General features: G+C 43.9%; 1 protein-coding gene across 1 annotated transcript in view; it reads left to right on the top strand.

The window, feature by feature from the left end:
* The window catches only part of LOC118285473 (potassium/sodium hyperpolarization-activated cyclic nucleotide-gated channel 1), a 63,360-nt gene that overhangs the window by 31,082 nt on the left and 19,936 nt on the right, over window positions 1–12,342 (top strand). Inside the window, exon 4 of the mRNA XM_035609148.2 lies at window positions 8,613–8,831. Coding sequence (XP_035465041.1) covers window positions 8,613–8,831 — 219 coding nt within the window. The remainder of the gene's footprint in view (window positions 1–8,612; window positions 8,832–12,342) is intronic.

Below are 12,342 nucleotides of genomic sequence, written 5' to 3'. Positions count from 1 at the left end.
CACACACAGCATCACGCACCTGCAGTGCTGTGCTGCTGTGAACAGATTAAAACAGACCAATAGGGCCCAGACAAAAATATTTCAACTTACATGAATGTTTATGCAAATTGCAAATAGCAGCCAGACTTTATAATGAACCAAAAGGAGATTAACAAAAATGCCCCCGGCCGCCGAGTGCAGCTGGCATCTCCAGTGGAGGAAAATATAAAATAAACATAAAATATTTAAATAAGTGGGAAATAATAACCTGCCTTTCAAATGCAGAAACAGAGGAACAAAACAGAAACACAATAATTTAACCCATTAGCTGCTGGTTAATGGTTGAATGGTTAATTATGATAATCCATGAGCTTCACCCGACTCAGAATTTTGTAGGTTGAATCAGATTTGGCTGACGACTAATACTGCGTCCCCCCAATGGACGATCAAGCGGTGATTTGTTGAACTGCCAGATTAATTAACAGGGTTCGGCAGGACGTTCAGGGCGACTGCAGCGCCATTCCCGTCATAAAGTAAACAGGCCAAGTTTCCTTTTTTTGCTAATGTGTTCCAAGTCGCCGATTACTAGATATGAAACAAAAGCCAGAGACCGCATCGTATTAACTCGTTGCCGGTTGCAAATTCACTTCTAAGCTGAAGGCAAAGGATAACGTTATGTCGGAGTCTGCCCGGGCAGCTGCCTCCTCCGTCTCTTTAAGAGACTCACCCTGGGCCTGGTTCTGCGGCTGCCTGTACCCGACACCGACGTCTTCGCCAAGCAACTCGACGGGGTGGAAGGATTTAGGCAGCATGAAAGCAAAAAGAGCGCTCACTCTGCAGAAGTATACGCTGCACACGGGCTGACAAAACATCTCGGACTTGAAGTGGGCAGCCTCAGATGCAAGTTGCACTGTAACAGCAATATGCTGCATTTAATTTTAAAATTACAAATTTCACAGCGTGTCCAACCTTGACCTTTCCGTCGAGAAAACTGCTTAGTGCGAGGCGTTTCCGGACTGTCTCCGTTCTGTTCATCTCTTTTTTTTTTCCCTGTCTTTCCACCACACTCTCTTTTTCTGAGCTGGGGTCAAACGCACTGTGCTTGCGCCTCCCAGAGCAACGTGATGCTGTAGAAGTGTGTGCAGGCCTCCCGGGCAATGCTGATTGTAAATGCTCGCCCGGGGAACTCTTCTGCATTTTTGCGATTCCCCTCCCTCCAACAAACATGTCTGTGCTCCACATGCACACTGACTGCTCTGAGGCATGAGATTGGAGGTGCAAATGTCAGCTCCCCTGAACGTTACAGCTCCACATCCCACTCTTATCTTTGTTTTGAGAAAATGAGTTGCCCGGCCGATGAACATGTGTTATTGGTCCAAACAGACATTATCCTTCTCTGCTTGCACTGAAATGAATTTTGCAGTGATGCGAGTTCCAGTATTAACTAATGGTTTCCTATCCATTATTGCTCCGGATTCATGTTAACTCATCGGCTGTAATGATAAAAAGCTTCTTTCCCTTCGCTTATGCCAATCAATGGGAATCATGTGAAAGGCTAACTTGCTGCGCCCTCCCCCCCTCCCTCCATGAGGAGCTCTAGCAATATCTGGAGACTGTAAATAGGGCCACTGAAACAATGAGCTAATATGAGAGACCCGTGTGCTGGTAGCTTATGGTTGAATTAAAACAGCTGTGATTAAAGTGTACAGTCTCTCTCCTTGGCACGACGAAAATGCAGAATATTCCATAGTATAATAATTCATATGCAGTATGTAGAAACAACGCTACAAAAACGTCTACTCGCTTCATAAAGAAATGCACATTATCTCACTGCAGCAGCTTGTTTGCAGAGTAGCATACCAAGGTTGATATAAATATAATATCACACAGTTTGTCTGTACAAGAGCCTAAAGGGATAATAATATTTAAATACTCCAACCGGTGGGCTGGGATCCCTGTATACAGTATACCATGAATCTGCTTTGAGTTTTTATTTTCTTTGTTCAGGTTATGAAAATTGAGTGTTCAAGGTTTTTTGTTTTTTTTGAATAACTCCTTTTGATAGGCGTTTCACTACTGACATTTTATGAATGATGAATCAATACTTCGGAGAGGATTACTACATTCACGGCACAGTGCTACAGCGGAAGAATATGGAGTGAAACTCGTCTAAAAACTGTGCCTTCGATAAATGCATGTTTGCAATTCCTTGCAACTAAAACCCGATTTATGTGTATGAGTAATTTATGGTGTTCACAGATTAATTTTCCAACCCACAGTTAAACACCAACCAATCTAAAACAATAAATACAACCCAACTTGAATGAATGCCACATCACATTCATACAAGTGGGGTGGTATTCATTAGTAAAAAGAGTTTGGCGTTTTTTCTAATTATTTGGTTTGTGTTTGTGTATTTAAAAAAAAAATGCATCTATGAACACCTTAAACGATTCGGAAAATGAAACACATTTTTGTAAGAAGTACTGAGACTAATTTCTCTCCATAGGAATCTGAGTCTTAACCGAAAATCAAGGCCTCTCAGTGCTCGGATTGGACCACAAAGATGGCAAATAATGTACTTTTCCATGTAAGCGGATAAAACAGATCACAGTATGTCTAAATACAAAGGAAGCTGGGATTCGTATTAACGTCCTGATCTCTGTCCCTAACAATTTCTCCTCCATTTTTGTGATGACTGAAATCCTTAATTGGCCCTAAGTGTGCAGAGTCGTCCTTTCATGAGATACCCAAAGAAAAAAAAAAAACTGCTGATGAAGACGATCATTAGTTGAAGCCCCACATGAGACACAACCGCCTTAAAACCTATCCATTTGCAATAAGCACTGTAGGATGTCAGCTGATGAGAAACTAACGTAATGCTACTGACTGTGATGTGGTAGGATGAGCAATTTGTGGAGACGCTTCCCTGCGGACCCTTTGGAGAAGAGGAGGCCTGTGCACTGCCTGCGGTCGGGTAAATTCCAAGTGAAAAGCCCAAACCACACGTGGGATCCCTCTTCTCACGCCATCACAGTGCATTAGTCTTCATAAGCTTCAAAAAATAAATCTTGATAAAATATCTCCCCTTCTGTTTACCAAAGGTATAAATACATAACGTCATTATCTGGCCGGTCAGGAGGAGGGCGACTGTCAGGTGAAGGTTGCGTCTTTCGGTGTTTGCTCTGTGACGACTTCAGGTTCAGATTGCGTCAAGTGGATTCCCCCCCCCCCCCCCCCCCCCTCCTGTTGTTGGCTCGTTACTTTCTGCCTCCCGCTGTGAGAAGAAGAGTGGGACCAACGAGATACTGCTGAGTGGTGCAGTACAGGGTGTAGCACTGTTATCTCCTTGACTAATGGCCTGAGAGTAGCTTCTTACTCTTTAGAGGCTGCATTTACTTAATCACCAGACGAGATAATGCTTGCCGTCACTGTGTTGGCTCGGCTGAGAGGGCGACGGGCTGTTGCTTTTGTCTGCAGGTACAGTACTGTAGGAAGATGTGTGTGTGCGTGTGTGTGTGTGTGTGTGTGTGTGTGTGTGTGTGTGTGTGTGTGTGTGTGTGTGTGTGTGTGTGTGCGTGCGTGCCTCTGTTTTGTCAGTGCATGTGTGCTCACTGTTTCTGTGCATGGCTCATGTTTAGAGACATGTGAGCAGTAGCCTGCTGAGGATTAATGTCTCAGGGAGAGTTAGAGGCACACAGACAGACAGACAGGCGGATACGATAGGTAGACAGAAGAATTAATAAATAAATAAAAACACAAAAAAGCCTGGCTGACCATGCATAACTGCCCTACAGCATCAGTCACAGATTTCCGGCCTCTTTTCATCCCTGGACCACCCACTAGTGCCCCGTGCCTTTCTTACCAGATCCCCGAATGAGTCACTTCCAACAGTCTGACTCAGAACAGAGTTATGAAATGATCAAACTTTTGGAACTCTCACAAAGGGGATGAACTGATTTGAAGTCAGTGGTCAGTTGTTGTGAAAAGCACATAGTTGTTCAGCACCTGCGGTGGGTTGTAACAGTGTCTTTCTTTGCTGGGTGTTGTTCACCCCTCCGCCTTGGAGAGTCCTCGCCGTTGATGAGACGCATTGTGTCTCAGTTCATGCAGGAGTACGGGCGTATTTACTTCAGAATTGTTGAGACGTAACTCAGGTTTGAATGACTTTTGCAGGATATTTGAAAATGAGTTTTGCTGCCAGAAGAATTAAAGGATACAAGATCACTCTCGTCTCTTGCAGAGTTTGACCTTCGTGATCAAGGATGCGGTCATCAGTGGCTGCGGTGAATATTTGGTTTGCGGATGATTAAGAAAAAGACAAGTCCACTCTCTTCTCAGAATGCCATTATTCCTTTTTCCTTCCAAGCAATTAATAAAAGACGGAGGAGTGAACACATAAGCTCAAGTTTATTTGGCTTTTCTTTGACTTATCTAATGCAAAATGAATTGTCCTTTAGTTTTGCCCTGTTGAAAACAAAGAATTTAACCAGATCCTTCCCAAAACATAAAAGGCATTTTCACTATTTTCTGATATTTTGTTTGAATTGAATTGAATTGAATTGAATAAAGTAAAAAAAGCTGCAGATTATTAGTACTTGCTGCAGCCCTAACGATGTAACAAAATACAAAGCTTAGGCCGGACGTTCCCGAGAGGGATTCTTCATTGGCTCTGCTGAGCAGGAGCTAAGTATGGAAACGTACAAGGGGAAACCACAAACTTAACACTGAGACACACGACCGTGTGCTTTTGATGCCAAACTTACCATTTGGTACTCATGCACATGGCTGCAAATCCCTTCACTTCAACAGTCAGAGACCGCATGCCTTATGTGCCCTTCCAGGGAGAACAGCTTGTAGTTTGATTATGTAATTGAAAAATGAATTTTTTTTTTCATGCATGGGGCAGCGTGCCAAGGTGTTTGAGACTTGTCAATCAAGAAGTATTTAAATGGAAATTTGTCATTGACTGTACCAAAAATATGGACCCCAAAAACATCTTAAATCTATCCTGCTCTCTAAAGGGGTTATTCCCATTAGAATAAGCAGAATGTATCTGTCTCTGCTTTCGCTGTTAAGTTATGCTGCAGTGAAACTAGGGCAGCTAATGAATCGGTGAGAGTATGTGGGAGTACAGATGTGAAATTGCTGTGATTTTTGTTTTGTTTTTTGCACTATGAGCGCTAATGTTGTCGAGGGGTCAAACCGTGTCCTTTGCAGCCGCGCATTACATCCTGTTAGTTATTCATCAGTGTCAGCAACAACCAACGCCTCTGGGTCACACTCAGCACTGGGGCGCCTGTGAATCATCGATTGCCTTCCTGGTCACATAACCAGTTACATCTTCTGTGAGAAGACGCGATGCTGTGATATGCGCGAGCACACGGTCGGCAACGGTTCCGTCTAATTACAGAAACGTATGAGACGTTGATTGGAACACTTGGACAGAGATGTGAGATGGGATTAGATTTGATGCACGTAATGATGACGTCTGTGCGTTTGCTTCGCTGTTTTGCTTCGCAATACAACAGAGTAGGAGCCGCAGAAAGGTGAATATGCAGAATGGGAGGCCTCTTGTTTTGCTACATCAGTGCTTAATTATATTTACAACAAGTCTGGAGGAACTGAATACATCTGGTCTGTCAGCCACATTTAGCAAAACCCTTTTTTTGACTACAACCAGCACTGAAACACTTACTCTGTTCAATGGGGAGAGTCAAAATTAGAGCAGAAACTTTAAGTCAATTAATCAATCGACAGAAACTAAGACAGCGACTATTTTTAATAGCTGATTAACCGTTTCAATTATTTTTCAAGGGAAAATGTCAAACATCCACGAGCCTGTGATCTTCCATTCGGTTTTCTTGCAGCTTTACTTTGTCTTATGTCATATCAAACTGAATATCTCTGGGTGTTGGACTGCTGGTCAAGCAATTTTCACTATTATTCTGATGTTTTTTACGAATTAAAACCCGGATATGGGAAAAATAAGCAGCAGAAAAACTGTAATTCCCCAAGCCCTTAATGACGGTGTGCGATTCTGACAGAGCAGTGCAGACAATCCCTGTTACATCTATTCATCTGTGCACCAAACACATACAAGGACAAATAGCAAAAAAGGTGCAGTGAGTCACTCCAGCAACTCTGATATCATCTGGCAAAGCTGTAAGCGGTGTCTGGCTTTCCATGCGTAAGAACACAAACACAAACGCTCTGTGGTATTGCTCAATAAGAAGTCGCCCACGGTCTCGCCGAAGGACAAATGTAGAAGGACACTGGAGGTGCATGACCTCACCAATGACATTTGTTCCAGTTTCCCCTCCAATGTGTACCACAGCCAAATATGAAACACTTCTTCACATACAGTTCTGCTGTTTGGCAGTAAAGGACATAACATTTGTTGGTTTAACTCTTTGGAGAAAACTATTAAAGAAGACAAACTAACTCTATTTGTTAATAAAGCTCGCAAGTGTACATTTAACTCCTTCCCTAATCAGTCTCTGGATGAAGCAGCTAATTGGATGGGACGTTGGAATTAGTCGTTCATCCGGGGCAGATGATTAGCTGCAAATTTACTCATTTACTGAAGCATGGGGTTGATGAACAGCGTTGAGTCGAGCAGAACGGAGAATGGCGCGACAAATGGAGACCGCAGTGCATCGCGTGGCATGTGGAGCTATATGTCAGCCGTTGGAAAAAGACAGAGAAGAACTATAGGAGGTTTCATATTTCTTTTATTAGCTATTCTGTTTTGGGTGAGGTAGGTATTCTGTAAGGAACGCTTCTTCAGCACTTCTTGTTCACAGGAAGTAAAAGCTATTGGAGGAGTCAGCAACTTGGCTACGGCTAAAAGGCCTGCACCGGGGAGCCATCACAATTGTCTCCAGATAGGGACTTATGGATTTTGCAGGTCCTCAGGAAAAAAAAAAAGGCAACACATTCACATTTGACATGTAATGTATTAAGGAGGAGGTTAAATCCTGCCCTGATTCCGAGACAGGATGGCTGAGACGAACAAAAGGATGGAAAAAAGAAATCTGTGAAAGCGAAAATGTGGTTGAAAAGGCAGTACATTTTTCCAGCCTTCCGTCGGAAGTGATTTATTAATACATTAAGTAAATATACAATAAGTTGTTGAAAAATGAGGAAATTGCCAAAAGGCTCAGATGTGCTCAAAACAAACTCATACAATGTGACATGTGACCACGTCTTATAGGCGCTCTCAAAAAGCAGGAAGACGTCATAGCGTCATAGCAAGGGGTGAGATGCATTATCTTTCAAAAGGGGATAACGGCGCACACATTTTAGAAAATCTCTTCTCTAAGGCAATCGTGGTGATGCAGATATTTGTGCAAAAGAAAACTGACATTAATTGTGTGAAGAATACACAAAGAGAGCCTGAGGGGAAAAGTTCAAATCCTCCCTACTCTCTTACGGCCCCACAACAGGCGAGAAGAGGGCGTGCTTGTCAGGTCGTCGATACAGAGATTGCCCCAAATTGTTCTGACATCACGAGGGTTTAGAAGGAGGAAGTTTCAGACGTTGTTGAACAACCCGACAACCACATTGCTTGAGGCATATTCCCTCACCCCTCAATGTAGATCCCTTAAAGACTCCCACTGACAACGTACAATGTGGAACCTTTGAATCTGGTCTAAGAAATAACACAACTCTACAACTGTGTGATCACCTTCAGGCAATCTGTGGCCGGAGGTTGTCCCTGTTGTCATGATCCATCCATGCCTCCTAATGCCCCAGGATTAGAGTCCATGTTGTCAAATACAGAGCGCCGGGCTAAGTTCTCGAACAACTTAGTCTGAGTAATGACGAGTCAACAATGACATGAACCCAGCAGGACACTCGCTGGATTATAGGGGCGTCACGAACCCGGCCCCGAGATGTCATTATGTAGTGCACATGGCGGCATGACTTTGTGAGGAGCGAAACACATGGCGCGAACGATTAAAAAGGAATGACTTTCACCCGGCGTAAAAATCACTTCCCTCCCTTTGAGACAAAGAGCTGCTGAAACGAGACACTGGGGACTGACTCACTTCCTCAAAGGACGACTCTCGCGCCGCCAAGCTGGTGTGTTACATGACTGTCAGCTCCGAATCCTCCGAATCCTCCCAAGTCGGCAATTTTTTGTTCCTGCCTCTAACACACACATACAGCACAAACCTGAGAGACAGAGAACACAATCCAGCCCCTTTCTTTCATGTGCCACTCACCCTTGGCTTTATGGAAAACAAGGCCTCAGACTTCAGTTAATAATTCAAGTTTGGGTGTTTTTGAAGCACTTGCAAAAATCGTATTTTTTTCCCCCACCCCTGTGGCAAAAGGGAAAAATGAATGCCGGTAAGAGGGGATAAATAACATGACGTGTGAAAGGCTGACAACTGAGTGAAGGAGGAGAAAGGAACAGAGGAAGGTAGAGAGTTCAGTCACTCAGTGAGGGCATTAGGGCTTCGAGGCATGGGGAGGATGTTGGAAGAGTGTTTGGTAGAGGTTCAGTGATCCATCAAAGGAAAGCCTGTCTTTCCATTCTGCCTGCTGGAGAGCCCCTTCCCTCTCTGGCCTTGCCTCGCAGTAACTCCCCCCCCCCCCCCCCCCCCCCTTCTCCATCTTTGCAGAACGTTTCCTGGGGTAAGCAGTACTCTTACGCCCTCTTCAAGGCTATGAGCCACATGCTGTGCATCGGGTATGGAGCCCGGGCGCCTGTCAGCATGTCTGACCTGTGGATAACCATGCTGAGTATGATAGTGGGTGCTACGTGCTACGCCATGTTTGTGGGCCACGCCACGGCTCTGATCCAATCACTGGACTCCTCACGCAGGCAATACCAAGAGAAGGTAAGAGCCAAGCAGTGACACACATTTTGATATTTAATACCTGAGATTGAAATAAAAAAATGAAGGAGATTAGGTATAAATGATTGGTTGCATTATATTGGATGTTGGAAAAAAAGGGAACTCAGTGGTATGACGGACAAATCATTGATGTTTTGTTGTTTGAAGGTAAGTAATGCTTATTACTACCACTGGGATGGTCTTTGGGGTTTGTCTCTTTCTGACTGAATAAAATCCTGCTCATTGGAGCTAGACTTGAATAAATGAAGTCTCCTCTCAGTGGCCCTGTGGACCAATGGGTTGAGCTCACATGGATCACAATATCCAAGCAGATCACAGACAGCCAATGGGGTGAGGAGGTCTACAGTATGACACGATGACGAGCCACGCCGCTGCCTCTATACTGCCAGTGAACGCATCTTCTTCTTTCCATTTCATTTCAGTGTCATATTTATTTATTTATTTATTTGCATAGGGAGTGATTATCCAGCATTTCGGCCCGAGCTACCATCTGTGATCCTGATGAGGGGCCTGGGCCATGCCCCAGAACACACGGCCATGACTGATGCTCTTTGTGCTCGCACGCAAGAACCTGAGTTTAACCCCAAAACTTTTTCCCCGTGCTTGCGCTGCAGAATTCCATGTACATACACATTGTCGTGCGGGGGATTAAAGTCCTCCATGGTACGTCTTGATCCGCTTAAAATGAAGAGCTGATCTTTAACTTATGCAGTAGCAAAGATGATGCACATTTGGCTGATTCATCTATTGTGTGACAGTAGAATAACCTTCTATTTTCACTGATATGTAAAAAAGAGTCATTGTTTCTAATAATTAAAAAAAACTTGAATTAAGAGAAAGGGCAATTAACAGAAATTGAAAAGGATATTATCTTGTGGTTTTATGGTCGTATTAAATTCACATTTACACCGTGTATTAGAGCTGACACAGTGGGTCAATTATTAGAAAAATTGAACTGCATCACTTTGAATGCATGGCTGATTGTATACATCCGTTTTCAAACGGTCTCATGTTCCTGCTTTTAACACAAAGCCACCCACAACTCACACTTTAGACGACTGATCTAGTCAAGGAAAGAAGTTAATGTCAGTGAATTGGTTGGAACGCAAATTATTCAATTTCATTGCTCCGAGACTCAATTTGAGCCTCACACCTTCGCATCAGCAGGTTGACTCAGTAAATCAGTCACCGCACTACAGGTCAGGTAGACACAACCAGGTCAGGTTAAACACATACATGTTTAATTCACAGTGTGGAGGTGATTCCTTCATTATTATTGATCAAAACAGTTGTCACCGCACATTCCACTGGAAATCAATGAGAGCAGGCCGTCCACAGTAACACATGGAGTCACTGTTTGAATTAGTGGCACGTCTATTGCTCAGTGTGTGATTTACATCTGCTTCGCAGCAGATCTGCTTAATCAACACCCCACTTTATCCTTTCGAACATCCCTCCGTGCATTGAACTGACAACTCTGAGGGCTGCGAAATGCCATGTTCATGGGAACAGAGCCCCAGTGTGTAGCCAGATTCAGCTAGTGCTGATTTGCTGCGTGGCTGTGCACATCAGTGGAGCAGGCTGAGGAGCAGCAGGGATGGGTTCAGGGTGCTCTGCCTCCAGTCATCACATCTATCACAGCCACATCTGGGGGGGTTGGAAACATGCACGGAGAGCGAGGAAGTGAGCTAACGACAGAGGGTGTTTTTACGAGAAGGACAGAAGATGATAAGTCTTGTCAATATACTTTACTTACTATTACAAAATTACAAAAACAGATCCTTAATGTACGGGGGGGGGAACACAGTTCATGAGAGGGAGGGTCTTCTTTTAAACAGATGGGAGAAAAAGGCACCAAAAGAGGGATGTAGAGGGAGCGAGGAATCAGAGAAATAATTTGTGCGGGTGGAAGGAAATGAGGGTGTAGTGCACAAACTCTGCCCGCTGTGATGCCTCGGTGTTGAATCACTGCGAGCCAGCAAACAGCTGCATGTCATTCAACATCTGAAGAATCATTATTTCACACATGAGGCCGTGCCTCATGTCACGCACAGGGTTCAGAGTCTAATGTAAACCCAACTTGACGGCTTGTGTGCCCTGGAATACTGTACCGGTTAAATGAAGGACAGTATAATGGTGTTAAGATTCAAAACCCAGTTGTTATTAAATGTCACCTGAGAAACTAAAATAGCAAAGTGAAACGTTACAAGCAGTCCTAGCTTCATCTCGATGCACTCATATTATGACTTGTGAATAATATAAGCAGCCATGCATGATTGAAATATAGACGTAGGGAAATACTTATTCTGTGCTTTAACCATTTCTTTTTTGGGTATACACTTAATTTTTTACATTGACAGGCTAACTACACGTCTTTCCTCTCGCTTACAGCCGTTGTGCTAAGCTATGCTAACAGTCCCATTAAAACATTTTAATCAATTTTTTCAACAGCAAAGTAAAATACAAAATATTTCCTTCATCAGAAAGACTATACATCAGACAGATACTGTAGGTGTCACATCCACATCTGAACGATGCATTTGAGCTCATTTAATTAGGATTTAAATATGTATTCATATTTAATTAGGGCTTACTATAGGCAGTTTGCGGTACATGAAAGCATATTATCATGGCATGCCATTTTTGCAGATAACAAGGTGCCTTCATGCTCTATTATCACTAACATGAATTCCTGACCATGCAAGAACAGCAGTGGGTTCATCACGTCAATGTGAGTGTATGACTGACTAGGCCCTGACCATTCTCGAGATAGACAGAGTTACAGGATTGTAAACAGCATGTATCTGAATATAAAGTACAACCGACTAATGAACCCATGCAATGAGAAGTTAGAAGTTCAGTATCAAGTATCATTAAAATTTGACACGCCCTAAAAGCCGGATGGCCACATATCAAATAAACCTGAGGTGTCCGGGATGTCACGTCACACTCGGAGCCCCCACCCGGCCCTCTCCTCCCGGGTGAGCCACTGCAGACGCTCTCCTCCTTCAAGTGTGTGAACTCAAAATGAATCAATTTCCCCGCAAAACAAAAGCCTGGCCCCTTATCGCCTCTCTGCAGCCGGGTGGAGAATCAATGAGGGAGCCATTGTTACCCAAGTGTCGTCCCTCACACACCGGACAAATTTGACTCTGTGGACCGTGCTTGCAACACACCGGCCAAGGAGCCTGGCACTCAACCGGGCCACCAGCGTCACAGCTGCCGCTGGCTCTCACCTACTGCTCTGCTGTGATTACCAGTGGCAACGTGAGAGACAGTGTTTATTTTCAGGTGTCAGGGCCTTGGACTGGCTGGGAAGACCATGTTCAGTTCACCACCCTGTCTGCAGCAAAGTCCGCGGGGGAAACAGAGGCTGATCAGAATAGATGAGCCAAAGTATTTTTCTCTCTCTTTCGCTCTCCTCTGGGTCAATAATTACATCTCCCACTGAGATTCAGCTAGTTACCACAAACTGGAAAGTTCTCACATCTTT

The sequence above is a fragment of the Scophthalmus maximus genome, chromosome 20 (assembly GCF_022379125.1).
Source record: "Scophthalmus maximus strain ysfricsl-2021 chromosome 20, ASM2237912v1, whole genome shotgun sequence".
Lineage (NCBI taxonomy): Eukaryota > Metazoa > Chordata > Actinopteri > Pleuronectiformes > Scophthalmidae > Scophthalmus > Scophthalmus maximus.
The sequence above is the reverse complement of the archived record's forward strand: the minus strand, read 5'-3'. Positions and strand labels throughout refer to the sequence as shown.